Source organism: Homalodisca vitripennis, chromosome 4, assembly GCF_021130785.1.
Source record: "Homalodisca vitripennis isolate AUS2020 chromosome 4, UT_GWSS_2.1, whole genome shotgun sequence".
Lineage (NCBI taxonomy): Eukaryota > Metazoa > Arthropoda > Insecta > Hemiptera > Cicadellidae > Homalodisca > Homalodisca vitripennis.
The window spans coordinates 151,660,374-151,683,222 of NC_060210.1; the positions used below are offsets into that span (position 1 = coordinate 151,660,374).

General features: G+C 36.0%; 1 protein-coding gene across 3 annotated transcripts in view; it reads left to right on the top strand.

The window, feature by feature from the left end:
• LOC124360343 (alpha-mannosidase 2) overlaps positions 1–22,849 on the top strand; it is a 130,562-nt gene that overhangs the window by 89,100 nt on the left and 18,613 nt on the right. For all 3 annotated transcript variants that reach the window (XM_046813893.1, XM_046813894.1, XM_046813892.1), the window contains one exon: positions 3,116–3,624. In XM_046813893.1, the coding sequence (XP_046669849.1) occupies positions 3,283–3,624 (342 nt within the window). In that variant the 5' untranslated portion in view covers positions 3,116–3,282. The remainder of the gene's footprint in view (positions 1–3,115; positions 3,625–22,849) is intronic.

Consider the following 22,849-nt stretch of genomic DNA (forward strand, 5'->3'; position numbering starts at 1 on the left):
AAACAGACATTCTGACTGAGATCAAGGATGCAAATTGTGTGTTTGTCTACGTGGATCGGTATCAAGAGAGAAGAACGAGTGGTACCCATTCAAGTACACAAATTACTTGACAACGAGAGTCGTCAAGGCGACTGAAGCACTCTTTATACTAGTCAGAAAACAGACATTCTGACTGAGATCAAGGATGCAAATTGTGTGTTTGTCCACATGGATCGGTATAAAGAGAGAGTAACGAGTGGTACCCATTCAAGTACACAATTACTTCACAACGAGAGTCATCATGGGGACTGAACCACTCTTTATACTTGTGAGGAAACAAATTGTGACTGAGATCAAGGATGCAATATTGTGTGTTTGTCCACGTGTATCGATATGAAGGGAGAGTAACGAGTGGTAACCAGGCAAGTACACAATTACTTGACAACGAGAGTCGTCATGGCGACTGAAGCACTCTTTATACTTGTGAGGAAACAAATTGTGACTGAGATCAAGGATGCAATATTGTGTGTTTGTCCACGTGGATCGGTATGAAGGGAGAGTAACGAGTGGTAACCAGGCAAGTACACAATTACTTGACAACGAGAATCGTCATGGTGACTGTGACTGAACCAGTCTTTATAGTATATTATATATACTGAATCAGTCTAAATTCGACATAACTGACTAAGGTCGAGGATACACTATTGTGTTATTGTCTACGTGGAAGGGTATGTAGAGAGAGGGTGATGAGTGCCAGACAGACAAGTACACAATCACTTGACATCGAGAGTCATCATGGCAACTGGAGCACTCTTTGTAGTAGGACAGAACAGACACAATGTACTGAGGTCGAGGATACTATACTGTGTATTATCCACGTGGAAGAGTATATAAAGGGGTATTGTGTGGTAGCCAGAAAAATGCACAATTGATCTTACAACGAGTCGATAATTAATATTTCCACATTCTTATTAGATTAAGTTTCTTAGTCGGCTTAACTTGATTGGCAGTTATGTGTTACCAATCCTTCAATACGACGTCTGAGCTAGGGATCTGTTGATTATGATTCTGAAGGTGTAAACTGGAATATAAACTAAACATATGAACGTGTAAATATGAATAGCACCTCTGTTAATATAATATTATTGCACCCTAGTTGTCATAATAAAACTGTTTAAAGTAGACAAAAGTGCTACGTCAGTACACTGTAATAACGCAGACTTGCAACGAACTGCAGAAGTAACTCGTAATACTTGAGAAGTATTAAATGAAATGAAAGAAGCCTTTGTTTCGCGAAATGAACTTTGAGATAACTCGCGTGCCTAATTATTATTCATTAAAACGCGTGGGGTTAATGTGATTACAACGTGAGATTGTCAGGCATATATAATTGTAACTGAGCATTATCATTGCGTTTATTTGTATCTTTAGCAAGAGTTTGAAAATGTTTCTAATTAATTTCCTTTCAACTTGTGTAGTTGTATATTGTTTACCTGGTTAAAATTTAATAAATTACTTGTTATGAAAAAGAATTAAATATTATTGTGATAATAACCTGCTGTAATATAAGTTTATCCCGGTTTAATTTTAAAAATATGAGCTTTGTTATTGGCTCTTTAATGGTTAAACCCAGGGGTTGAACTCGTCAGGATAATTACGGGTTCCAGACTTAATTTTTATCTTGTTCCTCTGCTGAGAGGAATAAAGAAGATAATGGACGGTGTTCTTAATGTTTTTCGTAGTTGATGCGAGAACCGTTTTAAAACACATTTGTGCCAACTACCTTTTCTTGTTCCTAGAGCGTTAACGACTCAAGTTTTCAGTGTAGAGGCGATCTCAGTAACACTCGGGGAATCCCATAAATAATTCACGTGCTATTTGCTTTATTGCGCTTTAAACGATAAAACTTTTCTATTCTATGTTTCTGGCTTTAAATTTGGCTGCTTTACTTCTGAAGTATAGCAAATAACCTCCAGTCTGACTATACTCTGCAATAACTCTGCTAAACTTTGACTTCGAACTTCTTTGTTACGGAATATCAAATAGATATTATCTTGAACTTTTGTAAAGGCAAAATGCGTTACGTATATGTAACATGTTATTGAAATGAAACTCTATTTATGTATCGATGGAATTACAGGTATCTTGTAGTTATTTGAAAACCATGAAGTTTGCTGTGTTTTACCTTTGTGACAACTGAGCCTTTTTCAATAATACTCGTATTGAAATACAAGATAAAACAACTTAATGACAGTTTTTAGCATTGTTCTACGCAATTAATTTAGTTTGAATTTAAAATTATTAATTTAGTTGAGGGACAGAATCAGTGGTATTCGTGACTTGATTGCAAGAGTCTAACTCATGGAAGAGCTCATTGGGAATTGGGAAAATTATTCCCTGTTCAAGTTATATTTCCCGTCGTTTGGTATCCCTGCCCCAAGCTTGGCGCATGGCTTAAGCAGGACACGGCATTAGACTCACAAAATACATTTATTGACCGTGCCAGATAAACTGTGAGTTTCCGTGCATATACTTATTCCATGGATGCTATATGGAGTTACTGTAATTTTTTAGATTATTTACTTCACTAGAATTGTTTCAGGCTATATATTTATGGGTAATATATATTACGGGTAGTGGACTTCCGGTTTTTACCGAAAGTAAACAAAGGTATGAATGGTTAAATTAATTTTGTGGTTAATCTAAAAAACCAAAGTTCTCGCAGGAGACAAATAATATGAAAGTGGTTTGGTTATCATTATTTTGGTGTTGACCTATAATGCTCATTTACAGTAAAAGGTTAACGTTTATATGTAGTCATTTGTATAATATGAAGATAACGCACGCTTTTCGTGGTGCATGTGGAATATGTCATGAAGCAGCGGACACAGTTGAGTCCAGAGGGTAGAGCAAATTTCTACATATAGTCATAACTTGGTTCCTATATTTGGCAATCGTGTTTTTAATGATTGAGAAATTGTCTTGTTAGTTTAAATAACTTTATTTAGGTTCAACCATTTATTGCAATTCGATGTAACACTTTATAATATAATAAGTAATATTTTTACAACTATAGCAAGTGTAGATGACTCCACCCAGATTATGTCCATTAACAGGATTGTTCTGTTTGTTGCAGATGGAGCAGCACATGTTCCGGTCGTGAGGTCAGCGGGAGAAGCTCAAACCTCTATTCCATACGTACGATGTAGCTTGTGCCCGCTTAGTGACGGTGCTCATCATCTAACAGTTGAACCCCTGAATGCGTAATACTCTCCCCGGTGCGTGAGGCGATGCCCGGCCGCCATGTTTAAGATAATACGGCGTGGTCCACCCCGCTTCATCGCGGCAAGTGCTGTGCTGCTGACTGTGCTGTTGTGTATTTACTACGTCAACTTCAGCGGTGCTCCAAACTTGGGGCCCGGAGGCCCAGGTCTGGAACCGCTGCCTCTGGTGGAGGTCAAGCGTGACAATGTGCAGGAGCCAGAGGATAACGAGGTTCCCGGTGCACGAAGCCCTCCCGCTCAGGAAACGACCACTGCGCCTCCTGAGCCTGCCAGTGTCGTGTCCCCGGAGACCTGTGCTGTCACCTATATGGCCGAAGCGGACGTCGATACTGTAGAACAGTTCCAGAAGTTCAACTTTCAGGTAAACTTCACGTTTTATTAACAGATTTTTAAAAAGAGCATGTTTTACAATTGGATTCTACCCTATCTTTTTTTTATTATTATCAGTGATTTTTCCATTAAGTACTAGACCGATTTAGATTAATCACTTTTAAAATAAAAAAGGGCTACCCCAGATTAGTATGTTAAACATTGGACCAAAATATGTATATGATCAGAAAATGGTCTTGGAAGTTTCACATATTATAGAATTATATCGGAGAACCAAAGTTAATTGCAGAAATTCTATTTCTTATAATTGCCTCATAAATACTAGGAAATACTACTATTCTTGTTTGGTTTCGGGATTGCGTCCTTATTGAGGTTGTATAAAAATCCAATCGGGAGCAATGGGACAAGATTGAGTGCAGAGATTGGTATTTTTGAAATTCAGTAAATTCAGTTACCACAAAATTGTGGGAAGCCTGCTAGCCTACATTAAAGCACGGCGCCCACTGTGACCGGCCCGTCCCAGCCCAGCCCGGGCCGGTCGCAGTGGGCGGGTTTCCATTTGATTGCGTGTATTTCGACTTCACAAAAAGACCGGGCCGGTCGCAGTGGGCGCCGTGCTTTAGGTTACAAATAACGCTCCTGTAACAAATCCTTTGAAACACGACACGAAGCCACACGACGTTAAAAGTTCCCTAAGTGTTCTTAGTTTTTTTTGTTATCTAGAAGATTCTACGGAACATATTTTCTGTTCGTTTTAACGATCCGAGTAACTTCTCCGTTTGAGAATTTATTTAATGGACGTATATTTGTAATGACTATCAGTATACCACAAATCCTTGGCAACCATATTGATTTTATACATACATACATATATCTAATATAATTGAATCGTAAAATGTAAGAGCTTTGTGGTTTAATGGTAGCACATTCACCCCGCAAGCGAGAGATCCGGGTTCGAGTCCCGGCGGAGCAAGTACTTTTTGTTATTCGATATGTATTGAAATAAAATTCTGCTGTAGCCATTTATACAAATTTTATAATTATATATCCTTGATTGTATAGAACCTAGGCAATATAATATGAATGAAATCTCAGTCGTGTTCATGCGCGTTGTTATAACCCAGTGGGATAAATAGTATATTATATTTCAAAGTAAGCAACTTTTCAGTTACTATTACAGTTAATCCTGAGTACTGTTATAACTCGGACTGCGTCTGGAGTAGTTGTTCTCAGTTTGGTACTGGAGATTCCTCATTTAATCAGTCAGTTCTTGTGGTTAACTCGTTCCATTTGTGTTTCGATTATAACTGTATGAAAGATACTTTCATTGTATTAGTTAAATAGTGTAATTGTTAAACATAGTACAAATTCCTAAATTATATTCTGATTTTATAGTTTAAGTATTAAACAATTTATTATACTTCAAATATTGTTATTAATAAATTTAATTATGTTCCATTAGGCAATAAATTAGGTAATTACTGTTTTCATATCCATGACTTGTAAATATTATATAATCAGATTAATTATTTCGATAAGCACAATTTATTAAAGTAGTCATGAAATCGGATTGCTGATAATATATGTATCAGCCCACACAAACCTTGAGATTTTTTATATATGTATATTCTTTCATTTAATATTCTATATTGTAAAACAAATATGTTTATGTATAAGCCAGAGTCGGCAAATCTTTTACCTCTACAAATTTTTGCTAGAAAATTGTATTTAATGGTGATATTTCAACAACATGTACAAAGGATTCTATCTTAATTAGTTTGTCATATAAATTTTTAATATTTAGTATTTGCTGATAACATAGCATTAAACAAATAAGAGTTAGTTGTCAAATATAATAGTATAACCTATGTATTAAAAGCACTGGACCATTGTAATGCAGTGTTTCCAGTTCAAGCAAAACAATTACGTAAAAAGTGTATTTTTCCGTGTTGTTTTTTTGTATGACTTTATAGTTTCATATTTTAAACATCAGATGTCTTGGACAATAACTTGTGTCACTCTATAGTAATGCTGCGGTTCTGCCCGTAAAATAACGCAAAAAGAGTGGGAATATTAAAACTATAATAGATAAATCCCTATTGACCAATCGGAGGACGGCTGTCGCTGTCGGCGCAGTGCCCGTGTCTGCGGGGATGGGAGATTGAGAGTCCGTGAGGTGTTTAAATCAACTACACTCGGATATTCTGTAGGTTCTATCGTCATTGGCAGGCCGCACGCAACAGTGAACTTCACCTTTATCTCTTGTTCACTTAAATTGCTTTTGTTTCAACTACTTCTTTTAACTATACCATTTCACGTTCAAATCGTATTGCATTATCATACAGTTTCAAAGAAGGTTAATTGTAATGTGTATACGTATATATATTGAAGTAGTTAAATATACGATATCTTTCTTAGTGCACTGAGAACCATCTAAATTTAATGAAATTTATAAAAATAGTGAATGGTATTAATAATCAAATGCTAGTCTATCAATAATGCATAAATCAATTAACTAAATTTGCTTGGACTGGGTTTGATGGACATTTCTAATTACTTATCCACTAGTTTATTTGACCTACATTATGTGAAAAATTGTATTTCAGTGATCGCTGGACTAGCTGCTTATTGATTTCACTTTGTACAAATAAGCTAAAACTTAATATATTAAAGAATTTTAACTGTGATAATCGTGCAATACAAAACCTAGTTTTTCTTCCAAAAAATATTACTCCAAGTGTAAAGAATGTTAATATATCACTTAGTATTAAATCGAAGCCTAATTAAGTCATAAATTTAATAATTTTAAATTAAAGTTGTAAAATTGTTGTATTTTTTTATTTTTTTTTTTTTAGAAAAATAAACTATTATAATTTTCCCATGAAAAGTGATGGCCTTCAAAACGTGACTAACTCTTGCCTTAGGCCTTAGTCACATATTTAAAACGTCAAATAAGCATATAGAAAATTGGCTACACAGACTTCATAGTGATATTTGAATTCTTCTCTTAACTGATGTTCATTCTGTACATAATTTTAAGGCCTTCTAAATACGTAGACGGAGAGAAAATATTTTATCAATATTTGTTTCAAAGTGCCAGTCAAAAGTATATTTTTTCCAGGAAAATGTATGTCTTAAATCCGTGATCTTAGTCTTGCCTTAGGTCAAAAGTTTAAGTCACATATTTTCAAACGTCAAATAAGTATATAGAATTACTCAGACTTGATAGTGCTAGTTTTAATTCTTCTCTTGACTGGCCTTTATTGCCAATTATTAACAATCACCTTCTGTCTTGAGTAATTGCAATACAACTTCAGACCTTTTTATTGATCGATTGAATGAACGTTTCTGAGTATAAAACTGGCTGAGGCACTTCAAACATAATGTGGCAGAATGTCTAGTCCATGCTTTTGGTCTCAAAATGTAGAAATGTACGGTTGTATATACGTTTTGTATACTTTTAGCAGCATGTTAAATGTCATATATGTTAGTATTCAAGAACTGGAGGTATATTTGCATTAACACTTTTTTCATTTACTGTTTAGTAATACCACTTAGAGTGTGTTTCAGACCATTCGTGTGAAACGTATATTGGATTGTTAAACGGCTACTAGTTGCAGGGATTTATTTTAAACGGATTCCCTACTAAATAGACCGTATATAATTTTCATTTTTACTCAATTAAAATACAGAGTGTCCTAAAAACTGAGGGATCCATATTCAAATCTCAAAAATATTAAATACAAATACACGGTCATGCTTTACATAATTTTGAAGGCCTTCTAAATACATAGGCGGAGAAAATATTGTATCAATATTCGTTTCAAAATGGCGGTCATAAGTGTATAGAAAATCGTACTTTTTTATAAGAAACACTTTTGTGATATGAACCCATATCAAAATTAACTGGTTTTTAGATACGTCATGAAAGATATTCTTTACAAAAAGCAATAGTATACAAATATTTTCAAAAGCTTTCTGCAAAGAAGTGTTACGGTCTGTTCGAGAATTACACAACAGGATTCGGCTACGCATGGAAAGTTTTACATTCATGTACATTAATATCGAGCTCGAGCGCATGCTTGTTATATTTATTATTGCAGTGAATTCAGGATTTTTAATATTGTATTTTATTTATTGATCTTATAGTTGCCTAACTACTCGTAATGGGACAATGTCAACTTCCAAATGGTACCGATAAATACAGTTTATTTGCCGGACTTTTGTTATAATTAGATATAAAATAAACATTAAATGTGAAAGTTATTCAGTTTGACACGGGCATTAATCTAATGTGGGGAACCCTCCACCCTTTTATACCATTTAAATAGTTTACGCGATGGGGATTATTATACCTTAAAAAAATTAAATGTTACTGTGGTAGAAACATTTTGAAAATACAGCCATGCATGGTATATTTGTAAGCTTGTGCTATGGAGTATCGAAAAACAATAACAGAGTTTTTCATAGGAGCAATACTGTTTTATATACATTTTGAATCACCATTTTGGTACAAATAGATATAGTAAAATGTGTTCCTTGCCAAAATATTTAACATGAAAATTACCTACAAGTAAAATGTAGACTTGAATATGGGACCCTCATTTTTAGGGCACTTTGTATTTTCACATAGTTGATATTATTTTAAAGAAATTCGTTAGGGTCAATTTAGTTTGAATTCAGTAAAGACAAAATCTCTGCAGTTATCCGTTTGGCCGTTAGACATTTAAGACGGATGGTCAGAAACACCCCCTATATAGAGAAAGAAGTAATCTACTTGTTGACCTGTGTTTACTCAGAGGTGAAGCCTTTGCCGAGGAATATAATATTCCAGCGGCTATAACGCGAGACGACAGACACCACTACCCTCTCATTAGTGGTGAAGTGTGCAGTATCAGTACCGGCCCCCCTCACCCTCCCCCCTCACAACCGACCCAACACTTAGTGCGGGTATATGCGCGTGTGCAAGGGCCGAGGTGCGGCTCTTACAGCCTTTTGTTTCTGCAGTGCAGTGGCTCCTCTTGTCTCTCAAAACACACTCTCCCCCTTCCCCCTCCGGGGCACTCTCTTCCAGTACAACTCTAATTTAACTGTTATTATGCCAGCGTCGACCATAAAACAATAATCAAGATGAATAGCATTTTCCACACTCTCTTTGATTCATACAATAATTCGCTTGCACCTTTCTCTAACGTTGTAAAAATTATCTTCACTATCTTGATGTTTATATTAAACCACTAATACCAAATAACGTGACTTATACACATAATATGTTAATACTTCTACCAATGCGTCTAATTATTTTCTTAATAAGATTTTAAAGTAAAATATAATTCTGTATTTTCATAGTAACTTATGTCTTACCAGGCAAATTCCTAACGACTTATTAAAACTATTTTGAATAAAAGCTTGGCAACCGTCTATTTGTAATAAATTTCTAAATATGTAAAATGTATTATAAAAGTTTTGTCTAAGGTAAACTGTATGCAACTCTTTTAATTCGAATTTAATCTTCTTTGATTATTATAAACATTTTTAAAGGTAATTTTCACTATAGTGAAATTGATAATATTTCTGGGACCATACACTCTTGGACATTTTTATTTTTTATTACTACAATTTGTGAACATAATCCTTTAGTGCTTTGTGTAAAATAGGCGTGTGTAAGTAAACTGTTTTTGCTCCTGTCCACGGCACTTATAATTACAGATCAATTTTGAATGAAATTTGTTTTTTAACTTCTTCCCTCAGATTATTAACAGTAAATTAACTATAATTAAATACAATGTTCCGGACTTCAAATTATATCTTTATACGCCATGATTCAAAGAGACATGTCTCCTTATATATATATATATATTCTCTTCATGCAAAAATAAAAAACCAAATATTGGTAAACTCCTTATGAATTTTCGTATGTCTTTAGCATACTTCTTCAGATAACAATAAATAGTGTATAAATATTAACAAAATGTAATAATTTAAACTAACTAAATATAAACAAGAGAAAGAACTGAAATAGAATAATAAACAGGGGAAAATACCTTATATATGTAATATATATATATATATATATATATATATATATATGTATATATATATATATATATATATATATATATATATATATATATATATATGTATATATATGTATATATATACATATATTACAAATAAATGCATATTCTTATGTATTTGATTTTGTATAAAACGTGAGTACAAAAACGTATACGTAATCATAAATACCGTAGGGTAGGAGCTAGTAATAAGTTACAATTATATAACCATCAAAAGTAATAAATATTTGCGTTTATAAAAATTTTTAAACTTGTTAAAAAGAGATGTTTAAACGATTAAGAAATGATTAATCAATATCGGAGTGTGTTTAAACGCTAACTTTTTGAAAAATGTTTTCCTTACTATCTTACCCACAAAAGCAGTGTTTTATAATACAAAGTCAATTGTGGAGCCTTTGACTCAAAAGAGAACAGTTACTGCCCTACTCTGATTGAGAGAGACGCACTCATTATGGTTTCTGCCAATAAACATTAAAACAGATTCTTTTGAGACAAAGCATCTCTTTATGGTCTTTGATTAAACCAGTGTGGGGGCTCGTCCTGGTATGACGTTTAAACTGCCTCTTCCCACCTAACCATTCCCTAATTCCTACCAAATCCCCCTCCAGGGTCTATAAGTACCCGTCCTCTGACCGTTCCAGTGCATGGCTCGCTGGGAGTGCTTAAGCGGCACTAAGATGCCCTATCTGGTGTCGGGTGAGAGCTGATGTGAGCTTGTCTCTGCCGAGGCGTAGGTCATGTACTGGTTCAGAAGCCAGCCACTTCGGTCCTTGGTCAGGAAGTGTTCAGTAGGCAGGGTGTCGGAGCCCCTGTTGCCACGTGCGAGTCCAAGTTGTGCGCGTATTCCCGACTTGGTAATCGATGGAAACCGGGCCTCGGGGAACTGAGGTAGGGTTGTCCCCCCAAGCTACGGTTTGTGGGACACCCGAGGGCATGCCCGCTCCCGGTGATCGGCCCGCACTAACTAAACACGATGCGCTGGTGACCTTATTACATGGATACTCAAACCACCCCACCCTTAGGGCAAGAATTCGGAGTAAGAGATAACGATCCAGAGAAAAAGAGACAGTTGTCGGATTCTGAAAATGAATCATACATAAAACAAAGGAAAGTGGAAGAAAAAGTAAACGCAGAAAATATGAACGTTCCAACTCCACTATACCTAATCGTTAGCCATAAGGATGAGGCAAAACTCTAACGAAGGTTAGTCCTTTCTTAATAAAAACAAAGCTTTAGTTTCCTCAGGCGGTCAGCCTAAATCTGTAAGCAAACTGAGAAATGGAACTATCTTGGTGGAGGCTGCAAACTACATCCCAAGCCAGGAAGTTCCTTCAGATGACAAGGTTTTTTGATCAGGTGGAAGTCGTCGTTCAACCGCACTCCTCACTGAACACCTCCAAGGGGATCGTCTTCTGCCGTGACCTGATGGAGTGTAGTGAGGAAGAACTCAAGGACGAGCTGCAATGCGAAATGGTAAACCGATGTGGTCAGGATGCTTCGGACGGAGAATGGGAAAAAGGTTCCTACTCCTGGTCTAATTCTGACCTTTGCTTTTCCCCAACCTCCAAAAAACTATTAAGGCTGGGTACTTGTCCCTGACTGTACGGCCATACTTTAAAAATCCGCAGCGGTGTTTCCGTTGGTCAGAGATTCGGGCACTCTACTAAGACGTGCTCGGCCCTGAGACTTGTTCCCGTTGCGGCGATTGAAGGCCACCAAGAGGAAGGTTTGCAAGAACGACGTCAGATGCGTGAACTGTAAGGGCAAACACGCGGCCACTTTCGAAGGAGTGTAGAGTTAACTTAGAGGAAAAGGAAGTATTGAAGATCGTTACTCTTAACAAACTCTCCTTTAACGAAGCCCGCAAAGAGTACAGGAGAAGAATCGCTCCAACCCCTAAAAAGGGAGTCTCATACTCCGAAGCTGCTTCAGCCCCAGTCCAATCCGCACAGTGCCCGTCATGTACCGCCTTGGAGGGTATGGTGCTCAATTTAACAGAGCAGGTTGCTGCTTTGGTTAAGCAGCTTGCAGCCGGTACCGGACAACATCCGTTGGCATCCACCAGTAATCCTTCCCAAGCAGGTCCACACGCCCCATACTAAGTCCAACACACATATTCAAGCTCGCTCAACAGTTACCCCTACTTTCAGAGATAAGGTGCAACAAAATACGAAACCCGCCTTATCTTTGGAAGAGAGGAAAAAACTCGCCGACAAACTAAAAAAGAACATACAAGCAAAATCAGAACATAGATCTAAATTCTTAGTGAAAAAGACTAATCCATCCTCGTCCAGATCCTCCCCAATTATCACTTGATGATGATATGGTTGAGGTCCCTTTGGAGATACAGACAGAGTTCAAAACTGTTCAAGGTAACTTCCGTCCTGTATCTAAAACAAAGAAAAAAAATTACGATTGAACTAGCACAAAATAAAATATATAATATAATATAAAATGCTGTTACAATGGAATATTAATGGTTTGAGAAGCCACTTTGATGACTTCAAATTACTTCTAAAGACAAAAAAAACCTAAAGTTATTTGCCTACAAGAGACAAAATTGTCTCCTCATACTCGTTTGAAACAAAATGGTTATGACATCTTTCGTCTAGATCATCACCCAACAAATTGCCTGTGGAGGTGTGGCTATTCTAGCAGATTCTTCTGTTAATGCTAGAGCCTTGAACATTGTCACAAACCTCCAGGCAGTAGCAGTATCAATCGATGTTCCGTTTAAATTAACCATCTGCTCCATATATATTCCACCTTTCCCTTTTGATTTATCTCTTGATGATCTACGTGATCTGTACAGACCAACTCCCTTCTCCTTTCTTGATGGTTGGTGATTTCAATGCACACCATCGCTCTTGGGGTTCCAGCCATTCTGATCGAGGGTAACATGGTTGCGGGATTGTGGGATGAAGTGGCAGCGGTCATTCTCAATGACGAGTCGGCCACTTACATGTGCCCTAGGACTGGCATATGGTCGGCAATCGACCTGTCAGTCTGCAGTCCGTCGTGGCAACTCGAGTGCATTGGTCCGTACTTCCCGACCTGTCAGGAGTGACCATGCGCCCATTGCCGTGGCTTTTCAATCCTTTCCGTCTTTGACAGGCAAGTGTCCCAGGTTGAAAATTAAGAGGGCTGACTGGAACGAGTACAAGAAGAACATAGTTTTCTCAAACAACTAATATCGAATTAAACGACATAAATACAGCCACTGAATTATTTACATCTAATATTATAACATCCGCAGAGCGAAGCTTCGCAAAATCCTCGGGTTCACCAAACAAACGCCAGGTTTTCTTGGTGGTCTGAAGAATGTTCGGCGGCTCTAAAGGAAACGTCGAAAATGTTTTAAGACAATTCAACAGATCACCGAGTGAAAGAAAATTTAAGTAGGTACAGAAGAGCACGGCAAAAGCAAGACAGGTTTTTAGACAAAGACGGCGCAGTCCTGGCTGGACTACACAGATCAAATAAAACGTACTACTCCTGCATCTGATGTTTGGAGGAAGCTTCGATCTGTTTGCTGTAAGACCTCCCCCACCTGCTCTTATTGCTCTGAAAAATGTTACCGATGTGGTAACTGATCCCTTGACAGTTTCTAATTTACTCGGCTCACATTTTGCGGAAATTTCAAAAACGTCATCTTACAATAGGGAGTTTCAAAATTTCAAAACAAATACAGAAAGCCATGCTCTAAATTTATATATTGAATAACAACTCTCCTTTAAACCTTCCCTTTACCATTGATGAACTCGATTCATCACTAAAGGCGACATCAAATTCTGCTCCAGGTCCCGATAACATACATTATGCCATGTTGCGGAACCTGACGGAGGATGGAAAACAAGATCTTCTAAAAATATATAATAGAATATATTTAGAACACACATTCCCTAATTCTTGGCGTCGCTCACACATTATCGCTCTCCAAAACCGGGCCAAGATAGAACTTCTCCAGGAAGCTATAGACCAATTTCGCTTACTAGCAGTCTCTGCAAAGTACTGGAAAGATGGTCAACAGACGTCTTGTTTGGTTTCTGGAGAAAAATAATCTTCTTTCACCTTCCCAGTGCGGATTCCGACAAGGCCGGTCTACAAGTGACCATCTACTTGCCTTGGAATCGGCAATCCTGAATTCCTTTATTGAAAGAAAACAGTTGATCGCGGTATTCTTCGGACATTTCCAAGGCTTATGACAAAGCTTGGAGAAGGGGGATATTAAATGCTTTAATATCTTTGGGGTGTAGGGGGCCACATGGTTTCTTTCATACAGGCTTCTTGTCGGAAAGAACCATACAGGTCAAACTTGGGACAACCATTTCCGATTCATTCACGCTGGAAAATGGTATTCCACAAGGTAGCGTTTCTAAGCTGTACCCTTTTTTGCCATTGCAATCAATAACATCTCATCCTGCGTTACCCCTCCTGTGCGCTGGTTCTTTGTTTGTAGATGATTTCTCTATTTACATCTCTACAAAGAGGCTAGCGGTGGGGAGAGAGCTTTACAGCTTACCATCAACAGGCTTGAGCAGTGGTGCGGAGTTACGGGTTTTTCTTTTTCGCCACCTAAAACAAAAGCCATCGTTTTCTCCAGAATGCGTACCGTTGAGCAGCCAACGCTCTCTTTGCTGGATCAGAGAATCTCTACTTGTGACAATATCAGATTCCTGGGTCTTACATTTGATTACCCGCTAACTTGGGTGCCTCACCAGAAAGACCTAAAAGATCGATGCGTGAAGCGCTTGAACATACTGAGAGCTTTAAGCGGAACAAAATGGGGGGCTGACAGGACATGCATGCTCAGGTTCTACAAAGCCACCATCCGTTCCTGTCTAGATTATATGGATGTCAAGCATATGGTCCGCAAGACCCAGTGCTCTCAAAATGCTTGAACCAGTCCATAATTCTGCTTTAAGACTGGCCACTGGAGCTTTTCGATCTTCTCCTATTAACAGTCTTCTCGCAGAAACGGGAGAAACCCCCTCTTTCGCATAGACGACAACAACTGTCCCCTAAACTATGTTCACGCTCTTTCAGGGAGGCCAGAAAACCCTGCGTTTGAACCGGTCCTGCGAAATCCACTCTATAATTTCTTTCCTAGCGAGACCAAATCTTCCTTCACCCTTAGGTGTTAGGGCCAAAATTCCTACGCTTATGAAATAGGCCTAAACGATTACCAGTTTAAAATCGTTCATCAATGTGATATCCCACCTTGGAGCGTCTCAATGCCAAAAATTTATTTTAAATCTATCTAGGTTTAAAAAAGTCTCCACTCCAGAAACAGTCTACCAACAAGAATTCCGTCAAATACTAGGCAGCCTCGCACCTTGCGATGTTGTCTATACTGACGGGTCAAAGGAACGTTTGTAGAACTGGATGTGCTTTCGTCACTGGGTAAGACGATACGGATTTTCGTCTCCCCAACGACTCTTCCATTCCATTTTCACGGCCGAATTAACAGCCATCCAAAAGGCCCTAAATATAACGTTTCCTATGACTAAAAAAATTGTTATCTGCAGCGACTCCCTAGTGGTAATACAAGCCATCAGCGACATGTTTTTCAAAACACATCATCATCCGCGAAAATATGGCACTCTTTGTCTTCCTTCAGTCCGAAGGTGTTGCTGTCTTCCTTGTCTGGGTACCTGGACACATTGGAGTATCCGGAAACGAGCTGGCAGAGATAGAGGAGCTAAGGAAGCATTACAACACCAGCCTTACACCGCACGGATGATTTCTTCCGACATTACCCCGGTAGTGAAGGGCAAACTGAAAGCCAAATGGAATAGCGATTGGCGGGCAGTCGTCAACAACAAGTTACGGCTTATTAAAGACTGCGTTGGACTCTGGAAACAAGCGAACCGCCTGAGTCGTCGTGAGGAAGTTGTGTTATGTCGCCTGCGGCTAGGCCACACGCTTCTCACACATGGCTTCCTCATGAGTAGAGATGATCCTCCGGTCTGCGACACATGTGACACTGTCATTACTGTCAAACATGTGCTTGTTGACTGCCCTCGCTATTCGGTACATAGGCCGCAACTCGAATCTGCCGGCTTCGTTGAACGATATTCTTTGTGATGACGAGACGGCAACTCAAAGATTGCTGTGTTTTCTGAATGCAACGTCGCTGATTAATAAAATATAATTTAATGTTAAACTTATTTATTCAGATTATCTATTGTTGTTTAATATTTATAAATTTTATTATTTAATTTTATGTAATCAATTATCTTGACAGCTGCCAAATTAGCCCCTTTACAGCTATACTTGGTGGCAGTAAATTATGTTAAGTTTTTACAGTTTATTTATTTTACTTTTTATGTACCTTGTCCCTTATTAATGTTTTATTTATCTTTTAGTCCTTATATAGGTTAAGACCTCTCTACAGTCTTTCCCTTGTTATATTTGTTGTTATCTAGTTTTAAGTATAAATTATTTACTCACCTACTTGTCCTAATTTCTATTTTTGTTATATACAATGTAATCTTTATGTACCTAATTGACACTACCAAATACAGTTAGGTGTCAATTCTTTCTTGAGGGCAATGATAACCTCAGCGTGAAAAAAAAAAAAAAAAAAAAAAAAAAAAAAAAAAATGTGGGGGCTCAAATCAAAACTGGCTCGAGGTGATTCTATATAGATCGTAAAAATGTAAAACAGAAAACTTCTTGATACTTAACGTCAAATTTAATCAAACGTTAATCGGCATTGAAGCTGCAGCATAACTTCATAGGTCCAGATGACTCACAAAAACGATAGTTTGTGTGCAATAAAACATTAATGTTATACCAATGGTGAGGGGATATCGTTCTTGATAAAAGATGTAAGCGTACTATCATCAGAAAATATCACTTCAGGCACAATAATAAGATAGTTTAATGCTTTCGTCCTAACAAATGTGATAGAAGATGCATTAGTTTTTGAGTTTACTTAAATAATGACAACTATTTTATTGCTTGCACCTTAAAATAATCCTTTACCATCTTAACTGGTTCCATCTTAAAACCTAAAATACATTTTAATTGTTAGGACCGTAAAAGAGGTTTCAACAAAACTGAAAAATCTAACACGTTTCTTGTTCTACTATATACTTTTCTAGGAAATAGTTCGGAAATTGCTAAAAACTCAATTTTAACAACCTTACTGGCAAGGGAGTAGTTTAGAAACGTAGAATGGATGCAATAACAATTAAAGCACGTTAAATTAGGTAAAGAATAGCAATAATTATTCTATCCACTGTTATTGTCACATGTTATTACAATGATTAAAGATTATGCGGTCGATACTTTAACACTTTCTAAAGTTTGTAAGAAAACCCGTATTTTAAATTTTTGTGAAAGCTCTTGACGTTTAGATCGGTTAACGTTTGTAAGCAACCCAAAATTGTAGGTTGTTTAATTAAGGTCAACTATGTTATTGCGTGTGAGTCTTTTGTTATGTGGTGTATGTGTTTTTACAACACCTTATTATTCTCTTTATTAATCTTTAATATTATATCTTTGTAATATTTTAAACGAATACTGATCAAGAAAACATATATCAAAATACAGTACAGTTATTTTGAAAATATGCACGAAATTGGAGGCTGAAGTAAGATTAATTGCACATGAAGTACTGTATGTCATTCAAACATTTCTCATGTAACAAAAAATAAAATATGTTCTAGTTGAGTTTATCATAGCAGAATGTAATACCAATTACTAAATACAAGATGTTATATGAAACAAGTTTTCAACGAATATGTTATTTATTATTTTTAATTATCGTCATGTTATTTTACAATCATGTTTAGTTTTACATAATTACTGTATTTATGTCCAAATAATTTCAAGAAACTATATTTATTGTACATATTTACGAAGTAAGCTTTATTCCCAATATGAAATGAGAAATAAATTAAAAATAAAGTCGTTTGGTACAAAAGAGAATGAAATAAAGAGTGTTAGGCTAAAGAGGTCTAATGAATAATAATTGGTGATTAATTATATTATTTCAATTTTAAAGAAACCGAATAACTTAGACGTGGTTGGGAAATTAAAAATTAGAGCTGGCGGAAAATGAGTTAATGCCACTCGCCGATGTCGTCTTCACAGGTCACTAGCGCCGTATGGCACGGCTGAGACATCACGTCCTCCTGGAGGGGTCCCACATGGTCGGCACAGTCGTAGGCGAGTTTAAAGGCGAAATCACATAGAGTACACAGTACACAACAACATGTAAGGGAATAATATACGTCTTTTCAGGGGAAAATGTAAAGCGGTTTTAAGGGGGGTCTCGAGATAATACCCGCACCCTCTTAGAGTTGTGAATTACTTTAGATAGTTTTAAGAGGCATTTGCTCGGCACAAGAATCGACCGAGATAGAAAAGATTGCCTCGAGCAAGAGATCCACCACAGACATTATTACATTTCGTAAGATTGCCTCGCCCGGGTAGTTGACAAGGGACGCTGTGCCGACCGATCAGGTCATATCACGTGATCTTAGATTATGGGGTATATGAAATTGTCCCGGCCAGTGGAGAACCATCACCTGATTCTACGTCATCGTCTTAATGGTGTTGTGGAGCCAGCTCTTTAACTATTTAAATATAAAATAAAAATATAAAACTAAATTAATTTACACAATAAAATTAAATCTTATACTAATTTAAACAGAGTTTTAAATATTAATCACCATTAACTGCAAAATTATTTAAAATTGGGGAAGGCATTGTTAGTGGAATTTCTAAAATCCTGATGCAACAAGAAACCCTGTCTTCTAAGCCAATGAATACAGTAATGCAGACCCTTTGTTGACGAGAGTTCCCGGATACCACCACTACCTATCTCTGAAAGATGTATGTGAATGAAAGCTGTTTCAGTGTCCGGTCTATGGTGATGAAAACAACACTTCTTTGGCGTAGAACACGTTAAATTGGATGCAATGGATACGTTGGTTACAGTAATACCGAGGTATCCTGAGAATGAAGAGCACCGGAATAGGAAGTGTTATTTATCATAATATTCTGTGGAAACCTTTTTGTGTAAATTATAATAATGAATAGGTTTGCAGGGACACGAGGACTGACAAGTTGAGTTACCGTAATCAATGTATTCCCGAACTACCGTAGATGGCGATGTCAGTTATGCCAGGTTTATTCCTGCGTTAATCTTTTTTACAAACGTTTATCCGTATTGCTCTACTGATAATATACTAAATAATATATGTGGATAAGAATTAATAATAACTAATAAGTGTATAAACAGTTTTCGAGTACCATTCTGTACAGGAAGATATGAGACTACAATGATAATATGGTGTTCATACTAATTGATCATGCTTAGTTATATTAAAATGCTAAAATAATAAAACAACAAAAGCTTCGTGTAGGTTTCGTATAATGTTTTAAAATTTATCACAGCAATTAATACCTGTTACACTATACACGTTAACCATCACTTTGCGGTATTCTTCTCTTGTACCTCAGTTAATGGTTGTGCTTTTACTCCAGGAAGATCTGAACAAAGCTTTGTGCGGATTGATTGTCGGACAACCCCTTCAATCATTCATGATGCTTACCGATCGCTGCTATCACTGGAATGGTTGACTTGTTGCTCCAACCCCTCTATCTCTCCACTCGTGTGTGGACCTGCTCTCAACACACACAATCAGAGATTACTAAAGAAGATTAGATGTTGAAATCTAATATAATCTTTCAACATCTGTGAATTTATTAACAGATTTGTTATGTTTTATTGCGAAAATGCGTTAAGATGTAGCTTAAATAATAATTTTTTCTTGCAATATTTGCATTTTTGTATGTTCTCAGTTTATTGATAGCTACAAATACAATTTGATGACAACTTGTGTATTTTAAAATAAATAAATAAACAAACAGGATTTACGGTGACAACATCATTAACTATGTGCTATTCCTTTCCAATTATTGGTACACTGTATCACTGTTTTTCTTTGTGAAATCTGACCAACAAAAGATATGTTTAAACATTAATTAAACTTCGAATGCTGTATGAATTCAAAAAGTTCTACATTAATAACCGATGGGTATAGCCAAATAATCTTGTAAACATAGAAAGCCAGATTAGGCTTGCGAAGCACGCTGGGTCATTGTAAAAGTTTGTTTTGATTCTGACCTTCTTTTACCTTATCCTCCTGCGTACGGATCTTATTGCTAATTGGATTAAAACACTAACAGCTGCCTCAGTCTAAAAACTCATTGTAATAGGTCATGTATTAGAACACTGGTATGCATGTTTTAAATTAAGAGCTTTATGTCACAGAATTGTTTTTTATTAATTAATTGTCTCAATCCAATTACTGATCGTTCATTTGTATCTACAGCAGTGATTTTGCAAAGTATTTCTGCTTCGTAAAGAACATGTTGTGTTGAAATGTAACTTTTAACACCCCCCCCCCACCCCCAGCTAAACCTGTATAATAAAATCTGATTTGTTTACATACGAAATTTTGCAGTCAAAACTAAAATTCAGTCAGTACTGGTATTGACCAGTAAAACCTGATTTTAACTACAGCGATGGTCAAAGCCAGTTTTGAAAAGAGAATGCCAATTTTGACTATCTTCTCTATTGTCAATACTAGCTTTGCGTAATGAATTTAAGTCTAAATAATTTGTTACCACCAAATACAGGGCAAAACAATTTAGTGACTTATTTATGTATACAAGTACTTTTGATTGATACATAGTCCAAAACTAACGTTGCATGTCACTTGGAAGCAAGTACAAAGATATTCTCAATTATGTAAGTGTTTGTCTCGCATCGCATTTATTTTCATGTTTTTGCAATAAAAGTGAAATTACGCAATTTAGCACAGTTCACTCTCGAGAATATCATAATTTTTATTATTATTATTATTTTAGAATACATTTAGAAAATGTATGCCACAAACAACAATAAACATCGAAATCCTTCGTGGCTCTTTGAATTACAATTTAAATTATCACCTTTACTAATTTTATCCAGCCATATTATAACAACAGATTAAAGTCAAAATGATGGTATCTTAATATTGTAATCGTTAACCACATAGAAAAATAACGGTAGTTACAAATTTCTCCACCAGCTAGTAAAATCCGGGTCACTACTATCAATTTAAAATATCATTATTTACTTACCAACAGTCCTTTCCTTACCGATTTAATAGGTACTAAAGTTCGTAGTATTCGTAAAACAAATTTGTAATAACCATTCTTGATATATGGTTTTAAAAATGTGTATAAAACATGAAATCATTTATAAGTCAACATTTAAAATTTACCCTGTTATAATCATCTGACTCGTACACCGTTGTACATGAACTTTCTTAGACATACACAAGTGTGCGACATTGATTACCCCATGTGCAAACATAACTTTGTTGTCCTTTAGTGATTAAACCTTTAATTTGACGTTTTAAAATGTGTTGTCACCGTTGTACTTGCTATTCAAAAATAGTATGACAATAATACAAAAGCTGATTAATAATAATGTTTTTAAATTTCAATACGCTACTATCTTAGTTGGGGTCAATCTTTTGAGGTTGGGTTTGTGGCATTGTATTCTACTATTCTTTTACTTTTATATTTTTTTTATTTTTAATTTTATATGCTACTCAATCTATGCTTCCATTAAAATTTTTCCTTTAACTCCTTGCGGGTCGACCTCTGGGAACTTTGTTCACAGAATGCGTGTTAAAATAGTTTTTCATGTAAACTAACAATATGTAAAGTTTTGCAGCTCTATGCGTAATGGTAAAAATAATATTACCTTTAAAATGATTTAATAATGTGTTGTAATCCAATATGTTGTAATGCAATAAAAACATTCTATATATAACGAACTTTTAAAACCATTTCATCAATATTGTTTAGTGATTTTTGTTGTTAAATTATGAAATAATGGTACCCAATCTTATGTATGATATAGTCAGTGGTTAGTCAAAACTAATATGGACTAGTCAAAATTAGTTTTGATCGTGATGTAAGGTTACGATCAGTTTTGACTGTGATATATATATATATATATATATATATATATATATATATATACTTTTAAAAATGGATAATTTACGATATTATCTTATCCAAATACAATGGTTATATTTTATATCTTTACTCAGTCATAATCTAAAGAAGCATACGGTCTCATAATAGGAAGAAAATATGTTAATATGAAAATAAAAAGAATTATAATTGATAAACATTAATAAGTGTAGTAAACGTCTTTGTTAAAAGACTTAAAACCTGTAACAAATTAATGCATAAATAGATACGTGTTGTTACGTATCACTAGAATAAATAAACACGTATCGTACATTTGAAAATACGGTATCGGATAGTGTTGGCACCCTCAAGTGTTACAATTTTGCATCGGGCGTCGTGTTTGGATTACGTAAGCTTTGACCTACATCGGTTAATCTTGTATCGCATACTGCAGAGGATTCTCTACAATGTACTATTTCCGCACAGAAAGATAAAGCGCAGACCACTGACAAAAAACTTCTCTTACACTGTTGTCGGTTATTAAAGATGTATTTTGGTATGCCTTTTGCCTTTTATAACAGCGATAGATTCCCCCAGAATGTAATATTCCCGCAGAATAGCGGCACGTCTGGTTTAGCGGTCGATAATCTTATGAAAATCTCTTTTACAGTCTCCTTTGTCCAATAACTCTGCGCTCGGCAAATCCCTGGAGAACCCTTTGCAGCGTTGCTGGATTCCCTTACTTCATTTTCCTTTTTACACCATCCGTGCTACTCGCTGAGAGGCGGGCATGCTATCGATCATCGCTACTTTGATTAAGCAAATATCAAAATTTTGCTGCTTAGTTTGATAGTACAGTTAATATTGCATTCAATTATTATTCTAACAAAAATACATTCCTTGAGAACAGGAACTGTTTGTATATTGTACACAATAACTTTACAATCGCAAAGTAGTTACAATCGCTGAAATGACAAACAAACACGGTTCTTAACGTGTCATTTTATTATTTTACACAAACATTCATTTTCATATTTTGATTAACATCATGCGCGTGTGTTTTCAAATAATATTTAATTATAAACTTGTTATTTTTATTATGCCTTGGTTCTTCAGCGAAAAAATATAAATATACAGATAAATACTCACACACGTACGCAAACACACATATTAAACAATTTTTTTAAA